This window comes from Panthera onca, chromosome B3, assembly GCF_046562875.1.
Source record: "Panthera onca isolate mPanOnc1 chromosome B3, mPanOnc1 haplotype 2, whole genome shotgun sequence".
In the NCBI taxonomy this organism is placed as follows: Eukaryota; Metazoa; Chordata; class Mammalia; order Carnivora; family Felidae; genus Panthera; species Panthera onca.
Window position 1 is genome coordinate 4,567,950 of NC_138344.1, and position 18,521 is coordinate 4,586,470.

General features: G+C 55.9%; 1 protein-coding gene across 1 annotated transcript in view; it reads right to left on the bottom strand.

Annotated features, from left to right (window-relative positions):
- Positions 1–18,521, bottom strand: part of SLC28A1 (solute carrier family 28 member 1) — a 48,276-nt gene that overhangs the window by 14,860 nt on the left and 14,895 nt on the right. Inside the window, exons 6-10 of the mRNA XM_060617568.2 lie at positions 17,769–17,882; positions 16,775–16,852; positions 4,955–5,035; positions 4,195–4,275; positions 1,134–1,259 (exon numbers count right to left, since the gene is read on the bottom strand). Coding sequence (XP_060473551.1) covers positions 1,134–1,259; positions 4,195–4,275; positions 4,955–5,035; positions 16,775–16,852; positions 17,769–17,882 — 480 coding nt within the window. The remainder of the gene's footprint in view (positions 1–1,133; positions 1,260–4,194; positions 4,276–4,954; positions 5,036–16,774; positions 16,853–17,768; positions 17,883–18,521) is intronic.

The window sequence follows — 18,521 nt, forward strand, 5'->3', positions numbered from 1 at the left end:
CGATCTCATAGTTTCATGAGTTTGAGCCCCGATGCTCTGACAGTGCGAGCCTGCTTGGGAGTCTCTCTCTCTCTCTCTCTCTCTCTCTCTCTCTCTCTCTCTCTCTCCCTCCCTCCCTCCCTCCCTCTCTCTGCCACCCTTCCACTAGTGCTGTCTTTGTCTCTCTCAAAAATAAATAAATAAAGTAAAACTTAAAAAAAAAAAAAAGATTTGCTTGGGGCGTTTGGATGGCTCAGTCGGTTGAGCATCTGACTTTGGCTCAGGTCATGATCTCACCGTTTGTGAGTTTGAGTCCCGCATCGGGCTCTGTGCGGACAGCTCAGAGCCTGGAGCCTGCTTTGGATTCTGGGTCTCCCTCTCTCTCTCTCTCTCCCCCTCCCCCACTTGTGCGCGTGCGCGCTCTCTCTCTCTCTCTCAAAAATAAATAAACATTTAAAAAAATTAAAAAAAAATATTTGCATGTGAAAGCACACGTAAGTACAGGCCGTTTAACAAATGCAGAGCATTATTATCAGGCACTTTGTAGGGGACACATTTGAAGATTCGCTCTGCTTGCCACACAGTATTGGGGTTGGTGTAAAGGCTCCAGTCGCACCACTGGAATTTGACCTAGAAATGTATTGCACTCGAAAGCTGCACAAGCAATAATTTAGGAGCAGAGGAAGGGCCTCATATCCAGGAAGGGTGTGGGGAAGCGGAGGGCGGGAGAGTAGGACACATCTCCAGGGACAGCCCAGGTGAGGGACAGTGTATACAAGCCTCAGAGTCAGACAGACGTGAGTTCAGATCCTGGCTTGGGCATCTCACTTATTCTCTGAGCCTCAATTTCCTCCTCTGTAAAATGGGGATGTTCCGATACCTAGCGCTGTGCCTGGCACATGAGAGGGGCTCAGCAGGTGCCACACCAGGAATCCTCACCCCCACTGGCCACACGAGAAGCTGAATGGCCCAGCCCGCCTGGCCTGCCTCAGTCAGGTGTAGCCTCTCCTGTTGCGTCACAGCCCCCCGGGTTCCGGACACAGACTATGGGAGGAGACTCCAGGTCGCTCTGGCCAGGAGCCGTGTGGGGTGCCCACAAAGGAGGGCTTCAGATTCTTGAGGTTTTCAGCAAACAAAGGGAGAGGCGGACATACCCCAAAGGAGATATAGGCGCCCAGCAGACTGCCGGCAATGGTGGCATAGCCTCCGGTCATGACGGCGTGGATTTCAGAGCGAGTCATGTCCGCCAAGTAGGGCCGGATCAGCAGAGGAGCCTCGGTCTGCAAAGAGGAAAGGTGTCAGACCACCAGAGCCGGCCCGGGCACCAGGGCGTCCCCCTGCACCCGGGAGTGGGCACGTCACAGTGAGTGCTCGGGCTCCCAGGGGTAGAGATAGCAAGGTGGGGTCAGGACCAGGGTCTGTACTTGGCTGGGCCTCCCTGCACCTCAGCATTGGCCCGGCCCTACGGAAAGACCCCTAGGCCTTCCTCTCGGCCTGATGATGCTCCCCCGTGTCAAGTGCCCCCTATGTCCTGGCATCACTAAGCACTTCACATTCATCACTCAGGACCTTCTGAGAAACAAATACTCATCCCCGGTTTCCAGGAGAGCAAGCAGAGAATTAGAGAGACTCAAAGAGGGGAGCCTGGGCGGCTCAGTCAGTTAAGCAGCCGACTCTGGATTTCAGCTTCGGTCATGATCTCACAGTTCATAAAATTGAGCCCCGCATCGGGGCTCCTGCTTGGGATTCTCCCTCTCCCCCTCTCTCTGTCCCTGCCTTGCTCATGGCCCTCTCTCTCCCTGTCTCTCAAAATAAATACACTTAAAAAAACAGTTACTGAGCCCTTCCTATGTTCCAGACTGTTCTGTAGAATAGCGATGGGGGTAAACAAGATAAAGCTCCTGTCCTCAAGGAGTTTTTGTCCTGGGTACAACGGAGGAGGGTGAGTTAAGGAAAGAAATGATAACCAACAAGGAACCAAGTAGGTAAACAGTGTATCTTAGATGGCGCTAAGACCTACGGAGATATGTGCAGGGAATGCCTGATGGTTGGCGGGTACTTAATAGTGAGTAATAAGCAAAGACCTTCCCAAGGAGGTGACCTTGGAGTTGAGACCGCAGGTGCCGACTGTTGGGTTTGGTAGAACAGCATCGCAGGCAGAGTGAACGGTGAGCATCCTGGGGCCGATTTGACACTGGCAATTTTGAGGACTTGTGAGCGGACCCAGGCTGTGCCTGCCCCACAGGGGGTGTGGGGCGGGACTCCACACGGAGGAGGAGGGGGAAGGCGGGTGAGCCAGGCCAGGGAGTGGACTTGGCTACAAAGAAGTGACATGATCTGGTTTGTGGTTTGGGTTTGTTTTTTGTTTTAAAGCAGGTTCCACACCCAGCGTGGGGCCTGATGCAAGGGCCCGAGCTGAGATCGAGAATCAGATGCTCAACCAACTGAGCCACCCAGGCGCCCTGATCTGGTTTGTGTTTTTATTAAAAAAAAAAATTTTTTTTTAACGTTTATTTTTGAGACAGATGCAGAGCATGGCGGGGGGGGGGGGGGGGGGCGGGGAGGGGCAGAGAGAGAGAGGGAGACGCACAACCCAAAGCAGGCCCCAGGCTCCGAGCTGTCCGCACAGAGCCGTGAGGTCACGACCTGAGCTGAAGTTGGATGTTTAACCAACAGAGCTACCCAGGCAACGCCATCTGATTTGTGGTTTTAAAGGATCATTCTGGCGTGTTAGTGAAGTGAAGGGCAGGTGGTAGGGGCGGGGACAGAAGCAGGGAGAGTGGAGGAGATTCAGTGTCTGGTGGGGAGAGTAGGGTGGCTTGTGGTAAAGGAGAAGGGCAGCAGGGCAGGGCTGGGACGGGGCGAGGGGGGCCAGCTGGCAGGACTTGCTGACGGGCCAGAGGCAGCCAGGAGCAAGGGAAGCAGAGGAAGGAAGGAAGGAAGGAAGGAAGGAAGGAAGGAAGATTCCTGAGTTTTGCCTGAACACTTCATGGAAGACGATGGTACCATTTCCTGAGAAAGGGAAGAATCAGAAGCAAGCAGGAGGGCATCAGGGTTCTGCCTGCTTGGGCTTGGTGTGATGGGTTTGAGATGCCCCTTAGGCACCCGAGTGAAAGGTCAAGGCGGCAGTTGGATGGATCAGACTGGAGTTTGGGGCGAGGTCAGGACTGCAGCACGGGGTCTGGGTGACACATAAAACATTTAAGCAACAGGGCTGGTGCGACGCCCCCCAGAAGAGGGTCCAAGCTGCCAACATGGAGGCTGAAATGATGTCGATAATCCTCAAAGATTATCCCCTTGGGGAAAACGAGGCAAAGAACCAGGGCTCTAGGTCAACGTGCCCATCAGCCCGCTCAAAGTCAGTTCACCTTAGGCAGCTCAGGGCTCCATTCACCTAAATTTGTACTTTCTCAGCAAAAACCCACGGAGCACATTTGCCACATTTCGTTTAAATAAATGCTTTTGTATTTCAGCATTCCTTTCTCTCTGGTCTCCTCTTAAACATCTTAAGGGATTTGAGACAATTTATCGGAGAGCACATTGTCTTAATTGGCTTTAAAAAAAAAAACCTTTGAAACCAACACACTGACACTATAACCAAAAAGATGCAAATATTCCCCACTTGTCTTTTGGTGACTCCAGTGTCGGTCCAATGGGCTAGGACCTTGGAACGGGCTCTGGCACCCAGGAGTGCCGGGCCTTCTGGAAGGAGCTCAGGACTGATGGGTGCCTTAGAGTCACGTTTACTTTGGAAAATACATTTCAGATATAGGGAGGTGGGTGGCGGTCGCAGGGGTGGGGCGGGAGATAAGATGATGTCGGGTAAGGAACCCTGACCAGGAAAGAAGACACCTGGATTCTAAGTCCTGATTTATGCTGCGGGGTCCTGGCAAGCTGTTCCCGCCCTCAAGCCTGTTTCTACGTGAAGGGAGAGAGGTGGACACCATCTGTAGATTTTGTGAGTCTCTAAGCTGATAAAGACCCCGAGGCCTCGGGAGGTAGAAGGTGCCCGAGAGAGGCCCCCCTCCCTGGCACGACCCAGGCAAGGAGCGCGTCCCCGAAGGGAGCGTCTCTGGGACAGCGGCCTTTGGTGACCGTGGGAGAAGTGCCGAGCGTCTCTTTTTCTGACTGAATAGGAGCCACGGGGACCCAGGACACCCGCCCTCCTTGGAGATGCTGCTGGTGAGCATGGGGGCAGGGCGCTGCAGGACCTACCTGGCTCACAAAGATGTTTCCAGCCACACTCAGGGTCTCAGTGGCCATGGTGCCCATGGTGGCCTGCATCAGCCAGCTGATCTAGGAGGCAGAGTGCTCTTTGTGGGCAGACATCGGCAAACCCCAGAGTTGGAGAGAGTCAGGGGTGGGGTGGAAATACCGGATAAGTCTTCCTCCCAACTCCCAGCCCAGCATAGCAAGCCCTCACCTACATTTCTCCTTCCACACCTCCACTGATGGGGGCTCTCCCCTTCCCGAGGCCACCCATCCACCTGCGGGTAGCTCCGATTATCACAGCAGTGCCTTTAAAAAGCTGTCTCCATACAAAAAGAGTCCCTGGACGAATATATCTGAGAATCGCTGGACACACACGCCGTGGAGGACACCAAATATGTATCAGCTTAGTAAAGGCTCTGAGAAGCCCTGTACGAAACTGATTTACGTTCGTCCGGTCCAGCTTCGCAAAAGTATCTGACCGCAGGATCCCTGTACCTAGTGACGTGTGTTAACCCGCCATGGAGCTGGAGTTTTGTGAAAAAGGCTCTGGAAAACATTGTATTAGAGAGGGTGTAGACCCTGGGAGCAGGGGATTCTGGGAGGGTGTAGACTCTCGGAGCAGGATTCTGGGAAGGTCCCGGCCCTCAGAGAAGGGGAGTTGGGGGATTTGGGGGTTGGGTTTGGAAGCAAGGCATTCTGGGAGAGCATGAGCCCAGTGAGTAGGCAGCCGTGGGAGAGCCCGGCCGTGGCTTTGGGAACTCACCTTCTGGATCACCCACTGCATGAGGCCCACATAGTAGAGAACCGACATGACACAGCTGAAGAAGATAACGATGGGCAGAACCTGCCAGGCAAGAGCACAGGCCCCAGGGTTAGAGGCAGGTAGACTCCAGACAACCCACTCCGTCCAGGGCCGTGCCGCTCAGGGACCTGACAGGGTCCAGGAGGAAGCTCTGAATTCACTGCCTGAGGTCACATACGGGGCCTCCTGGGAGGCACTTTCTGTCCTCTCTGTTCCGCTCTGAACATCCCCCCGGCCCCCTCCCCCCACAGACGAGGCCTGTGCCATGGAGGAGAAGCAGGACCGCCACTTCTCGCGAGGGTTAGAGGAGCTGGCTCAGGGCCTAGCACCTTGCACAGCGTGCACCCCCTTCATGAGCGCAGTCCCTGGTCCACGAGGACCCCTCCGGTGTTTTGGGCCCGAGTGACAGGCTCGTCGTCTCTCTGGCACAGCACTTCCACTCAGGACCGACAAGCTCAGAGCCAGACCCACGTGGGCCCGGCAGCCGGTCCCTCAGGCTGTCACCACCTCTCTCTGCCAACTCCAGGCCTCGTCAACTCTTCCTTCGAAACTTCCCTAGCAGTCCTTCCCTCCTCACCAGGGCCCCGGCCCCCACCCCGGCGCCTCTGCCCTGCGGTCTGATTTATCTCAGCGAGGCCGACAACCACTCAGATGTCTCTCGGTGGAGGACGGGTTTCAGGACCACGGGATGACCACGAAGCAGCACACGGAAAGTCTGGAAACGAGACTGAGGGGCTCTCCGTGGGCAGTTATGGAGTGATTTCCGAGCGAGAAGAGGGAAGGTGTGTGCTGTGCTATCCGGTGTGCAGGGGAGCGTGGGGATGGCATTGTGCGTGGGCCTGTGTGGGCACGGAGTGTCACTAAAAGGGTATGCAAGGGAGGCAGTGGCCTTGGGGCGGGAACTAGGTGACTGTCGGTGTAGGAGGGAGACTTACTTTTTACCGCCTCCCCTTTGTGCTGTTGGGATGTGTTATCTGTTCCAAACGGTTCTAAAATAGGTTATGCAGAAGGGCGCCTGGGTGGCTCAGTCAGCTGAGTGACTGACTCTTCATTTTGGCTCGGGTCACGATCTCGTGGTTCGTGAGATCGAGCCCCACGTCTGGCTATGCGCTGACAGCGTGGGGCCTGCTTGGGATTCTCTCTCTCTCCCTCTCTCTCTCTCTCTCTCTCTGCCTCCCTCCTGTTGGCACTCTCTCTCTCTTAGAATAAATAAATAAGCATTAAAACAATGAGTTACGCAGAATTGGTAATGGTGGGCGCATCCCTACGCCAAAATGTTAGGTGGGGAAGCTAGAACATCGAAAGCGTAGGAAGGCTGGGAGACGGCGTGCCCGAAAAGCTGTTCTGTGTGCTGGGACTGCTGAAAGTTGGGTTCTTCCTTCCGTATTTTCCGTTTCTCTTCTGCTCCTGTAATTTTCTGTGATAGGTGGCCTCTTCTCGAGGCGGGGAGCCTGGCGGAGGGGGGGTCTGGGCCAGCTCAGCAGCAGGGTTTGGGACTTGCTGGGTGTGAGATGCCTGTGGGGCAGCCACGGGGTGGGGTGGAGGGGCAGCTGGATAAAAGGGTCAGGAGCTCAGGGGGGAAGGTCTGGGCCAGAGATGGATTGGGATGCATCTGCACAGAAGTGTAGGTTGAGGCCATGGGATAGATGCGATTCACCGAGGAAACGTCCCTGAGTGAGGAGAGCAGTGAGGACAGAAGACAGGGCCCTGGGGTCAGCATGGGAGGGGGGAAGGGTAAGAGGGGGTGAAGGGAGGGGACCGAGAAGAAACAGAGAGGTTGGAGGACCTCCAGGCGAGGCATGTGTTGGAAACCGAGGACGGCTGATCAAGAAGGGTGGTCGATCAGCCGTGCCAGACGTGTCAGAGAATTCCAGAAAGGTGAGGCGCGCGACGGACCGTTGGCACCTAGCAATTCAGGGATCGCGGTGGAGATAGTGAGTGCAGGCAGCTGTTTCTAGAAGCTTAGCCGTGCCGGAAGGAAAGGTGCCCTCGGGAGAGGTGAGGGGTGCAGGGAGAGTTGTTTTTGTTTTTAATACGGAAAGTCTCGTGTGATCACATTCAGGCTCTAGCTCAAAATGAATCAGGAGTGCGGGATGGCCCCCGAAGAAGACAGAGGCTCCACCCCGGGCAGCCCCCCTAGAGACGAGAACAGGCCCCGAGGTGTCCCCCCTCCCTTCCCAGATGGAGGCTGCGGCTGGATGTGGACCAGCTCCCCTCCGTGGGCCTCACCGTGGTGGGGGCTGTCACCTGACAGGGAACGCAGGCTCTGGAGGTCCTCCTGTCCCGTGACTCGTGCTGACTGCCCAGTGCCGGGCACACCCCCAACACGAGGCTGCTGACGTCATCCGCCCTCCCTCGCAGGGAGACACAGAGACAGTCACGTACTGTCTAGACTGCTTGTCCAATTTATCATGAGGGACTGCTCGGCAGCCTGGCAGGGCGGCGGCCGTGGCTCAAACCAGGAAGGACCTGACTGCAGAATTGGGACTTTCTCCGGGCAACCACCAAGAGACACTGCCTACCCGTGAGATGCGGGTCTTTGGTGGAAGGGAAGCTGGGTTTTGCATGAGGCGGCGGCTCTCCGGGGAGGGAAGATAAATAGGAGAGAAGAGAGGTGGCCTTCCAATTTTCTAAGGTGGCACATTTCGTCCTAAATGAGGTCCCCGGGACCCATCCGATCTCCCGGCCTGGGAGACGACTGTGGGGCCTGTAGCGTGCGAGGAGGCGGAAGACAGGATGGGCAGCTGAAGACGGCGATGCCGCGGTCGGGTGGGGGGGGGGGGAGCGCCATCGGGTCCTACTACGTGTCCACACGCGGTCCTACTCTGCGGCAGGTGCAGTGCCCAGCGCGTGGTGATTCGTCGATCCTCAAACCAACTGAGGTACTTGTAAATCCGCTTCCCCAACGGGGACACCGAGACCGTGAGATGTTGGCTGCCCGCCCAAGGTCACACGCCTGCAAAAACAGAGCGCTGCCCGGCCGCAGAGCAGGTTGCCAAGGCCCTGCCATGAGCCTGCGGACGTCTGCCCTGTTGCCTATTCTGGAAGCCCCACTTCTCCGTCTCAGGAGAGGCATTCATCTCCGGGAGCGAGGGCATAGCAGCCGTACACACGTCCTCACCGCCACATGGTGGAACCCAGAGCCGGCTGGTCCCTCTAGTGTGACTGCTCACCCATAACTGAAGGAAGAAGGGGCCTCCAGTTTGCCGAGGCCAGTGGTTCTCAAAGTGCGGTCCCTGGACCAGTAGCATCAGCCGAGAATTGGCGAGAAATGCAAATTTCGAGCCCCACATCTGGAGTTTCAGTTTCAGCAGGTCGGGGGTGGGCCTGAGAATTTGGGCCTGAGCGTTTCCAGAAGCTGCCGGTGCTGCAGAGTCTGCCGCTCTGAGAACCACTGGTCTAGAGTGTAGACCATACGCTCGGAGCAAATGTCAACTTGGTATCAGGAAACGGGGTTCGAAGGCAGGACCAGACCCACTGAGGACACGGCCCTGATGCTTCCTCTTCCTGGAGGAAGCTGAGCCAGGCTTTCGATGACTTCCTGATAATGAACTCTCACAGTCCAAGCTCCAAAGGCCTAAGCACTGCAGACCGGGTCCTGTCGCCAACCCCACGAAACCCCACAAAAATCCCGAACCACAAAATCTAAAGTCGGTCAACAACGCATTAAAAGGATCACATAGCATCAGGGCGCCTGGGTGGCTCAGTCGGTTGCATGACTTCAGCTCAGGTCATGATCTTGTGATTCGTGAGTTAGAACCCCACATCGGGCTCGCTGCTGTCAGCACAGAGCCCGCTTCAGATCCTCTGTCCTCTCCTCTGCACCGCCCCCCCGCCCCGGCCCCCACCTCTCAAAAATAAATGGCTCAGTCAGTTAAGCATCTGACTTTGGCTCAGGTCATGATCTCACGGCTCGTGGGTTTGAGTCCCGTGTTGGGCTGACAGCTCAGAGCCTGGATTCTGTGTCTCCCTCTCTCTGCTCCTCCCCCAGCTCAGGCTCTGTCTCTCTCTCTCTCAGGAAATGAATAAAAACATTAAAACAAAATTAAAAAAAAAATAAACATTTTAGAAGGATCACACACCATCATCATTTGGGATTTATTCTAGAGAAGCAAGGATGGGTCAGCATCCACAAGTCCATCAACATGATAATACGCCACATCACCAAGACCAAGGATAAAAATTCCCCCGATCATCTCAGTAGGTGCAGGGAAAGCATTTGACAAAATCCAACATCCATTCATGACAAAGCTCTCAGCCAAGTGGATGCAGAAGGAATGTACCTCAACATAATAAAGGCCACATACGACAAACCCACAGTTAACCTCATCCTCGATGGTGAAAGGCTGAAAACTTTCCCTCTAAGATCAGGAGCAGGATAAGGATGTCCTCTCTTACCACTTCTATTCAACATAGCATTGGAAGTCTTAGCCAGAGCAATGAGTCAAGAAAAAAAGAAGTCAAAGTTATCCAAATTGGAAAGGAAGAAATAAAACTGTCCCTATTTGCAGATGACATGATACTACATATAGAAAAACCCTAAAGGCTTCACCAGACAACCATTAGAACTGACAAATGAATCAGTAAAGTTGCAAGATGCAAAATTAACATACACAAATCAGTTGTGTTTCTGTAGACTAATAATGAGCTATCGGCAAGGGGAATTTTTAAAAATCCCATTTACAACTACATCAAAAAGAATAAAATACCTGGGAACAAGCTTAACCAAGGAGGTCACCTGTACGATGAAAATTATAAGACACTGGTGAAGGAAACTAACGATGACACAAATAAATGGAAAGAGAGTCCATGCACATGGCCTGGAAGAACTGATACTCTTAAAATGTCCACGCTACCCAAAGCAGTCTACAAACCCGATGCAATCTCCATCGAAATACCAGTGGCATTTTTCACAGAACTAGAACAAATCATCCTAAAACTTGTGTAGAAGCACAAAAGACCCCGAAGAGCCAAAGCAGTCCTGAGAAAGAACAAAGCTGGAGATCACAGGCTCCCTTATTTCAAACTATACTGCGAACCGGAGTAATCCAAACAGTATGGTACAGATGCCCATGCCACCACCGTTACAGAAAGGCAGAGGGGACTTCCTCCAAGGCCACGTAAAGCGGACATGCCTCCCGATTTCCTACTCCCTTGGTCCCTTGCCCAGAAGGCCCTCACCACTCTGCCCCTCGTGGTCATGGCCAACTGGCTGTCAAAGTGTCCTTCAGAGACCTTTGCAGACACCGGATTCTCCTAAGATCTCTCCTGGTCCCCTCGTCCCATCTCCTTCCTTCTCCCTCCTTCCAGCACCCCGCCCCAGCTTTCACCTACTCACATACTTCCCACTCCCTTCCCTGCTGATCATGATCACTGAGCTCACGAGTGACCCCTTAATTACTAACTCCAATGGCACCTCTCCCTCCTTGTCTTTTTTTTTTAACGTTTATTTATTTTTGAGAGAGACAGAGCATGAGCGGGGGAAATGCAGAGAGAGAGGGAGACACAGAATTCAAAGCAGGCCCCAGGCTCTGAGCTGTCAGCACACAGCCCAACGTGGGGTTCGAACCCACGAACAAAGGGATCATGACCTGAGCCACAGTCGGACGCTTAACTGACTGAGCCACCCAGGCGCCCCCGTCCTTTTCTTATTTGATTTTTTGGGGCCAAACTTGGCATTGTTGACCATTGCGGATGGCCGAGGCTGCGTCAGGCAGACACCCCAAAACCTTGGGAGATGGAAGCATTGTCTTTCACCCAGATGTTCCTCAGGGAGAACATGTGAGCAGCACTCCTGGGCGCAGTATGTGGGTGCCCGTTCCAGAGGCTGGAACAGTGGTGAAGGAACAAGTAAACACAAGCTACTGGGTCAGCCAGACCCAGGAAGGATGCAGGAGCCTCGGGGGAGGCGGCTGTGTGGGTGGGATGTTACCAGAAGGGAGGCGGAGCCAAGGCAGAATGACTAATCAAGACGATGCAGCCAAGAGGTGGCTGCCGCGTCCAGTCCATGGCGCTGGACTCCAGGCCAGGGGAGGGGGGCGGCCAAGAAGCCCCAGGCAGAGGCTCGACTTCCTGGACAAGGGACGGGCTGGACCGTGGCCCGGCAGGAAGCAGCTTGGACTCTGAAAATCTGAGTGAGCTCAGAGACGACTTCCCCGGGGCCAGCATGAACCAAAGGCCTTGGACTAGGTCCACGTGATCCAGGGAAAGAGGGTGAGGAAGGCTCCCGCGTCTCCCGCTCGACTTAGCACCAGCAAATCCACCCCACCTCGAGGACCCGTCCTGAGCTTAGGAAGTGCTGTGCTTATGTGTGTGTGTGTGTACATGTGAGTGTGCTTGTGTGTGAGCATGTGTGTGCACATGAGTGTGCGAGTGTGAGTGTGTGCACGAGCTGTTGTGTGCATGCGAGTATGTGTGTGCACGTGTGAGTACATGTGAGTGAGCGTGTGTGCATGTGTGAGCATGTGAGTGTGCGTGTGTGCATGAGCGTGCGTGTGAGTATGCGTGTGTGTGCATAAGTGTGCATGTGTGCCTGAGCGTTTGTGGGCATGTGTGTGTGCACGTGACTGTGTATTGTGAGCATATGTGTGCATGGGAGTGTGAGTGCATGAGCATTTGTGTGCATGTGTGTATGTGTGTGCGTGTAAGTGTGTGTGTGTGTGCGTGTATGTGAGCGTGCACTGTGTGCATATGTGCGTGTAAACGTGTGTGCACGTGCGTGTGCATGTGTGAATGTGAGCGTGCATGTGTGTGAGCATGCGCATGTGTGTGTGCGTGCACGTGCGCATGACGCAGGGAGGGAGTGGGGAAGCTGAGTAAATTTTGTGATGAATGAATTTTGTGAAGAGGGCAGTTCCATGGCCATGGAGCGTGTAAGTCCTCCCTGATCTGGTCTGTCTTCGCCAAGGAAGCCACTGCCTAATGCACTAACGCTGAGGTTGGCCCGAGGACAGGGCCTCCCAGGGTCCCAACGACGGTTAGCGTGTGACTGGGAAATGCTGGGGCTGCCTATTGATAAACCCACCTCTCTTGTTTTTTCTTTCTTGACGGGATATCCAAACTCAAAGTCTTTAGCAGCCACTTAATATGTTTTAAATTTAACATTATCGTTATTAGGGCTCCTTTCTGTATTTGGAAGGGAGACGGGATGTCACTGACTTCAACTTACAGGATGAGGCCGAAAACGCCAGTGTCCAGTCAACCTGTTCCGGCCCCGGCTCTGCCCTTACTCACCGGGTGACTGTGCCCATGTCACTGCTCCTCTCCGGGGTGTGGTCTGACCATCCGTAGGGACCCAAAGATCAGTCAGCTCCCTTCCAGCCCGACAGTCTATGAAAGCGTGGTTGTAAAGGGTGATGTGGGGAGAGAGACGGGCAGCAGGTGCGCCCACATTCCTCTGGAAAGGGAGAGAAGGTGGAGGACACACAGCCGACTCTGGCGGGAAGACGGGCAGAGCAGCAAGCAAGGTGACCGTTTCGGCACTAGTCTGGGCGGGGACGCCGGCGGACAGCGGCTGTCTGGTCTGCCTCGTGCCCCTTCCTCCGCTCCTTCTGGTGACAAAGATTCAACATCCCTTTGGGAAACCACCCCCTCCTCCACTCTCCCCCGACGGGCTTCAGGTTTGGCAGATCAAAGCCAATTATTCTCCCTGGTTACAGTTCAGAGATGGCATCTACTCCAAGCCGGGCCAAGAAGGGCCCCCTCGCGGGTTTCCTGCTAGAACTAGTGGAAATCGGGATATCTCTCTCTCTTTCTCTCTCTCTCTCCTCAGGTTGGTTGGATGTAAGTCACCCCCTCAAGGGAGCCTCCCCAAGACTAAGATTAACACCAGTACCCAGAACACAGAGCCAGGATACAGGCCAGGTGGATCCCAGCTGATGTTCGGTACCCTGGACTTTGCAGTTACAGAAATTAATCTTGATTTCTGGAGGTTCTGTTTAATTTCCGTGTTGGCTTAAGACAAATTTGAGTTGTGTGTCTGTCACTTACCACTGACTAAGTCAGGAGCTGAGCACCCAGGTCAGGAAGTACAGCCGAGACTCCCAAATGCGGCCCCAGTTATGGCTGGGAGGGACCGTAGATGGAAGGATCTGTGCCATCACTTTTTCTCCCAGGGACGTATGCCAGCTGTCACCTGGGCCCTGCTCCTCTACCAGACCACAAACGCTCGCTTGAAAAACGACAGCCCCCTGAAAATGTAGCTAATCACAGGGAGCTGCCTGCCTTGTTTGCTATAATGGAGGTTAGCAGAACCACTCTCCTGGGCAATGCCTCTTGGAACGATGGCCTTCTGAGGGTGGCTCGCACTCAATCAGGCCAACTGACCCCCTGGCTGTGGGTGGGAACGCAAGACACCAGGCGTTCCAATGGCAGACTCCCACGCCCTGGCCTTGGTGATTGGTCCCAGGATGGTCACATGACTGAAGCTGACCAATCTGAAGACCGCTCCGGGATTTTCTAACTCAGGCTGGCAGAGAAGAGTTCCCTTCACTTGGGGGGGCGGGGGGGGGGGACCATGCTGTAAGCCTGAGCATCTGTTACTGCTGGGGGCCAGGGGAAGATGGGGTGCTCGAGAGTGAAGCTGACGCCCTGGGGTCTCTGGGGCCCCGGGGTCCAGCTCGCACCAGCTCAACCTTGCCTTCTAGCGTGTAAGCCAAGAAACAGCTTCCCTCTCTCCTCCCTTTAAAGCAATATTTTTTTAAGTTTATTTTGAGAGAGAGAGAGAGAGAATACATGCACACACGAAGGAGGGACACAGAGAGAGAGAGAGAGAGAGAGAGAGGGAATCCCAAGCAGACTCCTGTCAGCACAGAACCCGATGGGGGGCAGAGGAGGAGGCTAGAACTCACATACCAGTGAGATCATGACCTGAGCCGAGATCAAGAGTCAGACACTGACTGAGGGGGTGTCTGCGTGGCTCAGTTGGCTAAGCATCCGACTCTTGATTTTGGTTCAGGTCACGATCCCACATCAAGCCCCACATCGGGCTCTGCGCTGACAGCATGGAGTCTGCTTGGGATTCTCCCCCTCTCTCTGCCCTTCCCTTGCTTGCACTCTCCCTCTCCCTCTCTTAAAATAAATAAACGTAACAAAAAATAGACACTCAACCAACTGAGCCACCCAGTCACACCCCCCGCCCTTAAAGCAAGTTTTAAATGGGTTTCTGTTACTTGCAACCAAAGAGTCCCAAAGAATACTCTTTTCTTCTAAGCCAGGGGGCAAACAAACATCTAAGGCCCCTTTGTCACCACTGCCTACTAAGGCAAGTGCTCTGATATCAAGGCACAGAAGCCAATAAGCAAGAGCTTCGGTCCTGGGTTCCGGTCTTGATCCCAGCCCTCCCTAGCTTTGACACTTCGCAAGCAACGACTGCTCCGAACCTCAGTGTCCCCATCTGTGAAAAGGGGGTAATGATAGCACTTCTGCCACGGGTGGTCGTGAGGGTGAAGCGAGGGCCAGGTACACGTGCTGGCTGCGTACCTAGTGGCCATTATTATGATTTCCTTCTCCCTGCGCTTTTCTTCTCTGTTCCCCCGAGACCTTGGGTCTAGAGGGCAACAAAATGGTTTCCGGTGGCCCTGGGGCTTGCTGCAAAGCTTGTGTGTAGCTCTTGGCTTCCCTCTGGTTGGGAAGGTCCGGGCCCTGCCGGGGAGGTTTAGAGAAAAAGGAGTTCAGCTGTGGTCTTGGGCCACCGGGCAAGCCGCTCAGGACCACGGTCATGGGAACGGTGGCCCAGCCGGGCCTGGACTTCCCAGCAGGCACAGAGGGACTTCGGAGAGCGGTGTCCAGGCACTGGGCGGGGCTTTGTAGGGCTCAGGGTCAGTTCAGGGACACAGGATGAGTAAGACCCAGGCCTTGCCTCCTGCAGGTCCCCTCAGCCTCCGTTCCCTACGGTGACCTCTCTCCTGCCCTGTGACAGCCTGGTGGCCCCGGGTCATCATGTGGGTATGAGGCAGCCTCCTCAGTTCCTCTATTCTAAGCCTCCTGGCTACAACCCTTCCTACCCACTATTTTCTTTAAAATGTTTATTTACTTGACATAGAGGCAGAGAGAGCGTGAGCAGGGAAGCAGCCGAGAGAGAGGGAGACACAGAATCCAAAGCAGCTCCAGGTTCTGAGCTGTCCGCACAGACCCCGACGCGGGGCTCGAACCCACGAACTGTGAGATGGTGACCGGAGCCGAAGTCGGACGCTCAGCCCACTGAGCCCCCCAGGCGCCCCTCTTCCTGCCCACTATTCGGACTGCAGTGTCGTATGCTTGTCCCTGCAGGGTGACAAGATGCCGGCTGCTGTCTGTCTGTCTATCTGGTGAACCTAAGATGTCACACCGGAGCCAGTCTTCACGACTCCTCCCTGAAACCTGGGAGGCCCCTACTTGGAAATAGGACTGGGAGGGAGAGCCCTCCCCAGCCCTACAGGATGGTGTCAGGGGGCCTCTGGAGGGCCCCCCCCCCCCCCGTCCCCCAGTAAAACTGCTCTCAGAGCAACGTGATGGACAAGTTCGTCCCAGGACACACAAGACTCCCGAGAGGACAGGAACCCGGTCCCCTCGCTCCTTCCTCCCATAAGTGACATTATTTGAACCACTTGGATAAAGTGGACGCTTCCCCGAGGGTTGCTGACACAAACAGACCCTGTGCGGACCCTCACCACCAGCTGGTGGTGGGGACAGAGGGGCTGGAGACGACTAGACTCGCAGCCTGGCCCAACGTCAGCCCAGAAGTGCATCGCCGAGCCCGTGGCTCAGGCTGGAAGCCTCCGGGGGCCCCAACAGCCCCCACGGGGTGGGAAGGCTCTGGAAACAATGGTCAGAGGCATGAAAGGCGGAAACCTCCAGAAGCTACACATGGGGCCCTGCACAGCAGCCCTGGGGGCGGGGCGGGGGGGGCGGGGCCGGGCGGGGAGGGCGCCCTGGAGGAGGCAGCACTGATTCCCGTGGCAGTGCCGTGACAACGGTGGCAGGAAATCACCCCCCTCCGCCTAGCACTGGAAGTGGAGCCGAAGCCCGAAGCCCGGAGAGGGTCTTTCGACAGCTTGGGCGTGAGGCCAGCCGAGGGGAGCCCCCGAAGGAAGCGCGTGGGTCCGCATTTCCAAACTCAGAATGGTGACGTGGCCACACCAAGGCAGACCCAGCATGGGCTGCACCGTCTAAACTCAGGGTTGGGGCTCTGCTGTACACAGTAAGGCCTTTGAGTCTACGTCGGTTTCCTTTGCAGCAGGGATGCAATAAACCGTCCGCAGGACGGAAGGAAGGAAAGAGGGAGGGAGGGAGGGGCTGTAGGTCCAGAAAAGTCCAGAGAAGGGAGTCACAGTGTACAGCTGGGTGACAAGGGCCGGCCTCCTGCAGAGGTGACCCTCGAGGGCCTCGATGTAGAAGCAGCCTGAGAGGGTCCTGTGGGCTTAAGAGTTCCTGGGAAGTGTCCCTCAGAGGCCTCGGGGCCCCTGCGGCACGTCGGGGGCTGAGGTGAAGGCAGACGCCGTCCCCGTGCCCCTGCCCTCTCTTCTTGTCTCACGGCGATTCTATCGTTTGGGGATTCGTTTTTAAGGAAAAGAATACAGATACCTCTTACTTGGCAAGTGTTACAAAGCACACTGACGACATGCCGGCGGGCGAACGGTGTCGGGGCCCCTCTCGGCACCCCGAGCCCGGAGCTTCGTGGACCTCAAGCGCACGGCCCTCCCCCGACCCGGACCTGGCCCACGCAGCTTGCCCAGACGTGCCCCGGCCACAGGTACTGGGCAGCCGCTGCTAAGGCCCTCGCGGGCCAGGAGTTGGGCTGACCTGAAAGGCAAAGACTCCCTTGACCATGGCCTCCCCAAACACGAAGCTGGAGCCCACGTCCGTGTAGCTCAGGAAGATCTGAAAGCAAAAGACAAAACAATGCAAAAACCCGGAGTGAGGCCAGGAGGGGAAGGGGCACCAACAGTGGCCAGAAAGCCAGGCCGGGTGAGCCGGAGGGACGTCGCCTGCCGTGGGCCCGTCCAGCAGCCCGTCCAGCAGCCCAGTGTGGGGGAGAGAGGGTCACCGGGCCTCCCGGGCCTTGCGGGGGTCGGGCACCACCCAGCAGTGCACTTCGTGAACACACGTTCACAGGGGTTTGCTCCCCTGAGCACATTCTCCCTGGGAGACACCTTTTCTGTACACTTTAAGAGAGCACTCTCAGGGGCGCCTGGGTGGCTCAGTCGGTTAGGCGTCCGACTTCAGCTCAGGTCATGATCTCACTGTTCGTGAGTTCGAGCCCTGCGTCAGGCTCTGTGCGGACAGCTCAGAACCTGGAGCCTGCTTCAGATTCTGTGTCTCCCTCTCTCTCTGCCCCTCTCCAATCACACTCTGTCTGTCTCTCTCTCTCTCTCAAAGATAAACATTAAAAACTTAAAAAAACATAACTTCAAGAAACTGAACATTATTTTTAAATGCACACATATGACAAAGTAAATCAGTTGTAATTTTTTTTTTTTAGCACTTTTAACTGTCGCGTGTTCCACATCACTCATGACTGCCGAGGGCCACATGCCTTGCGCCCTCAGTACCCAAGAACCCTCCTGTGCTGAGATTCTCCTCCGCATCGGACCAGCCGCTGGAAGGACAGCTGTCTGCAGGTGGCCCCGGGCCTAGGGGAAGGAGTGGCCGCACTGCCCAGCCCCTGCTGCTCACGTGGCCTGGGGCCCAGCGCACCCCCACCGTCCCGATCCCAAGCCCCTCCTTACGGCCCCACCCTCCCCTTCCCCCAGTACAGCGGCTTTTCCCTGGCAACCCGAGTGCCCCTTGTACCCACCTGGATCTGGTTGCCCATCCACTGGAATGCAATAAATCCTGGCTCTGTTCTGATGACGAAGAGTCCAAGTGCAAACTGTAGTCCGAGGCCCCAGGACACAGTCCTCCAGGATACCTGCCACCCGAGAGAAAGGTCCTGGTGAGCTCAGCTCCTTGGGGGATCCACAGGGAACGGCAGGCGGAAAGGGCAGAGAGCACAGCGCTGCTGAGGGGCCTGGGAGTCTTGGCCTCGTCTGCAGGATAGGACTGGACCCAGCCACGACCCCCGGGCCTGTTGCCGACGGTCCCGTCCACCCTGCGGTCAGAATAGGCCAGGCTCTTGGCAGTAATGGGCCTGGGGCAGTGGGCAGGGGTGGGGCACGGTCTAAGGACCCATTGCAAGACTGGAGCCGCCTCGAGCAGGCCATAGCGCTCGGTCCCGGTCCTCACCGGGCGGCTGTGGCCTCTGATTCTAGTGTCAGTGTAGCTTCTGTCTGCCTGGACCTCCCCCCATCTCTTCACCCCAGGCAAGGCTCCCAGCTGCCCTGACCCCCCGCTCCCTGGACGCCCCCACCCTCGGCAGAGGACTGCTTCTGCCTCTCAGCATTTAAGGACTCCTCAGCGGTGACCTTCAAATGCAGGTGCGTGAGGATCTCTGGGAGGCCTGGCTGAAGCCTGTGGGGAGATGTCGGCCACACCACGAAGCAGGGAGGGATCCTAGTTTCGGGAGGCAGGGAGGGAAGGGGCTGCGGCGCACTCTGGGCCTGACGACTGA